Consider the following 3,533-nt stretch of genomic DNA (forward strand, 5'->3'; position numbering starts at 1 on the left):
GTGTGTGTGTTTCAGTGTGTAACCTCTGTGTGTGTTTCAGTGTGTAACCTCTCTGTGTGTGTTTCAGTGTGTAACCTCTGTGTGTGTTTCAGTGTGTAACCTGTGACGATGTGGAAGGCAGCAGCAGGACAGAACCTGAAGGTGTCTGTAGATGAGGGCGGGGACGACTGGGAGACAGACCCTGACTTTGAGGTACAGATTTCCACCCTGGAACATGAATGTTTTCAGACTCACAGTTGTTGTCAAACATTGTTGTGTGTTTTCAGACACAGTTGTTGTCAAACATTGTTGTGTGTTTTCAGAACGATGTGTCAGAGAAGGAGCAGAGGTGGGGGGCCAAGACTGTGGCTGGTTCAGGACACCAGGAGCACATCAAGTGAGGCTTGTTAACTGTAGGACAGCTGATTGTTGTGGACACCTGTCCTAGCTCTATCCTAGCACTGTCCTAGCCATGTCCTAACTGTCCTAACTGTCCTAGCGCAGTCCTAACTCTGTCCTAACTCTGTCCTAGCTCTGTCCTAGCTCTGTCCTAGCGCTGTCCTAGCGCTGTCCTAATGCTGCCCTAACGCTGCCCTAGCACTGTCCTAGCACTGTCCTAGCACTGTCCTAGCACTGTCCTAGCACTGCCCTAGCGCTGCCCTAGCGCTGCCCTAGCGCTGTCCTAACTCTGTCCTAACTCTGTCCTAACTCTGTCCTAACTCTGTCCTAACTCTGTCCTAGCGCTGTCCTAGCTCTGTCCTAGCACTGCCCTAACTCTGCCCTAACTCTGTCCTAGCGCTGCCCTAACGCTGCCCTAGCGCTGTCCTAACGCTGCCCTAGCGCTGTCCTAGCGCTGTCCTAGCACTGTCCTAGCACTGTCCTAATGCTGCCCTAACGCTGCCCTAACGCTGCCCTAGCACTGTCCTAATGCTGCCCTAGCACTGTCCTAGCACTGCCCTAGCACTGCCCTAACGCTGCCCTAGCGCTGCCCTAGCGCTGTCCTAGCACTGTCCTAGCACTGTCCTAGCACTGCCCTAACTCTGCCCTAACTCTGTCCTAGCGCTGCCCTAACGCTGCCCTAGCACTGTCCTAGCGCTGCCCTAGCACTGTCCTAGCGCTGCCCTAGCACTGTCCTAGCGCTGTCCTAGCGCTGTACTAATGCTGTCCTAGCTCTGTCCTAACTCTATCCTAGCACTGTCCTAACTCTGTCCTAACTCTATCCTAGCACTGTCCTAACTCTGTCCTAACTCTATCCTAGCACTGTCCTAACTCTGTCCTAATGCTGTCCTAGCGCTGTCCTAGCCATGTCCTAACTCTGTCCTAACTCTGTCCTAGCGCTGTCCTAACTCTGCCCTAACACTGCCCTAACGCTGCCATAACGCTGCCCTAACTCTGTCCTAACGCTGTCCTAATGCTGTCCTAACGCTGTCCTAATGCTGTCCTAACGCTGTCCTAACGCTGCCCTAACTCTGCCCTAACTCTGTCCTAACTCTGTCCTAACTCTGTCCTAACTCTGTCCTAACTCTGTCCTAACGCTGCCCTAACGCTGTCCTAACGCTGTCCTAACGCTGCCCTAACTCTGCCCTAACTCTGCCCTAACTCTGCCCTAACTCTGCCCTAACTCTGTCCTAACTCTGCCCTAACTCTGCCCTAACGCTGTCCTAGCGCTGCCCTAACTCTGTCCTAACTCTGTCCATCTGTCTGTGCTGCAGCATCCACCAGCTGAGGGACACTGTGTCCACAGAGCACACGTCCCTGAAGCAGCAGGAGCTGGACAACATGCCCAAAGCCTCTCATGGATATGGAGGGAAGTTTGGAGTGCAGCAGGACCGCATGGACAAGGTGGGACCACACACCCATAAATATTCAGTCAAATAAATGATCAAACATCAGGTAAAGTTCTTTTTTTAGTTTAACCGGTGCATTTTAAGCACATTTATTTATTGGTCCTTTTCTATATTTCTGTTGRTATTTCTAATGATGTCAGTTTCAGTCCTCCATACATCTGTCATTATAACATGTTTCTGCATGAGAAATAGACTCAGACATAAATAATAAAGTTGTTTTTAGAAACTATTTTAAGCACATATACTGGTACAGTATATGTTGATACAAAGTTTCTGTAATTTGCGTTTGTAAAATAAGTTGTGAACTGAGCTGAAGCAGAGTTTGTGTAAACAACACAACAGTTTATTGTGTAGTTAATTGATTTATTGTTGATCGGGACAGGTCTAATTATTCCTCAACAGGAAACTCTGATTTTATTTGTTCATTTCTGCCATGCTGATGGTTCAGAAGTGACAGAAACCTGTGTGTGTGTGTGTGTGTGTGTGTGTGTGTGTGTGTGTGTGTGTGTGTGGTCACTGCAGCAGCATGTGATGAGTGAGGACTGTTGACATTAAACTCAGCTGTGATAACTTCACCTGCTCTCTGCTCTCATCAGGTTTAACTCTTTTTAATGAAGCGTCTGTTTTCTGACGTTTGATGACCTCTACACTTGTCTGTGTGTCTCTGTGTGTGTCTGTGTGTCTGTGTGTGCCTTTGTGTGTCTCTGTGTGTCTCTGTGTGTCTCTGTGTGTGTCTGTGTGTCTCTGTGTGTCTCTGTGTGTGTCTGTGTCAGTCTGCTGTGGGCCATGACTACCAGAGCAAGCTGTCCAAGCACTGCTCACAGACGGACACCACCAAGGGCTTTGGAGGGAAGTTTGGTGTTCAGGCTGACCGTGTTGACAAGGTACCCCTGACCCTGAACCACCGTACGGTTTTTATTATCTGCTGGTTAACACGTGCAGACATACACAATAAATACACAACTCCTGGTGATAACTGCACTGACACCATCAGCTTTAAAATATGTCAGTGTCAACAGTTATATAACATTTATTGTTATTGAACATGTTTTTAATGTTTTAAATGTTTGAGTTTCAACAAATAAAGGCTGCAGTTAATCTTTTTAAATTAAAAATAATGTTTCAAAAAGTCCATCTTGTGTTGTGGAGCCAGTGTCTGATAAAAACACTTGAGCTTTATAAACACAGCAGCACTGACCTGCTCAGTCCTGTTTGATGGTTTGATTGTGTCACAACACCTCCTGCAGGTCTCCTCATGTGTAGACAACAACCTGAGTCTGCCTGTGGGGGCTGGAAACTATTACATGTGTTACAGCTGTGTCAGTGTCATGATGAAACTATTTATTTATTTATTTATTTTTTTATTTATTTATTTATTTATTTATTTATGTTTAATTCTGCTGTAAGAGTTTGTTCATGAAATAATTGAGTTGATTTAAAGTAAATCTTGCTCAGTTGTTGCTGCTGGGAGTTGATGTGACTCTGATTGTTTGTGTTTCAGTCAGCTGTTGGCTTCGAGTACGCTGGGAAGACAGAGAAACACGCCTCCCAGAAAGGTATGTTTACTGTGTTCAGACTGTAGTCAGACTGTGGTCAGACTGTGGTCAGACTGTGGTCAGACTGTAGTCAGACTGTGGTCAGACTGTGGTCAGACTGTGGTCAGACTGTGGTCAGACTGTGGTCAGACTGTGGTCAGACTGTGGTCAG

At 46.9% G+C, this 3,533-nt stretch overlaps 1 protein-coding gene across 1 annotated transcript in view; it reads left to right on the top strand.

The window, feature by feature from the left end:
* cttn (cortactin) overlaps positions 1 to 3,533 on the top strand; it is a gene marked incomplete at its 3' end in the record, with an annotated part of 18,878 nt that overhangs the window by 4,669 nt on the left and 10,676 nt on the right. The window contains 5 exon segments of the mRNA XM_014028537.1: positions 93 to 192; positions 303 to 376; positions 1,692 to 1,821; positions 2,600 to 2,710; positions 3,328 to 3,382. Of these exon segments, the coding sequence (XP_013883991.1) occupies positions 109 to 192; positions 303 to 376; positions 1,692 to 1,821; positions 2,600 to 2,710; positions 3,328 to 3,382 (454 nt within the window).

Source organism: Austrofundulus limnaeus, unplaced genomic scaffold, assembly GCF_001266775.1.
Source record: "Austrofundulus limnaeus strain Quisiro unplaced genomic scaffold, Austrofundulus_limnaeus-1.0 Scaffold777, whole genome shotgun sequence".
Taxonomy (NCBI): Eukaryota; Metazoa; Chordata; class Actinopteri; order Cyprinodontiformes; family Rivulidae; genus Austrofundulus; species Austrofundulus limnaeus.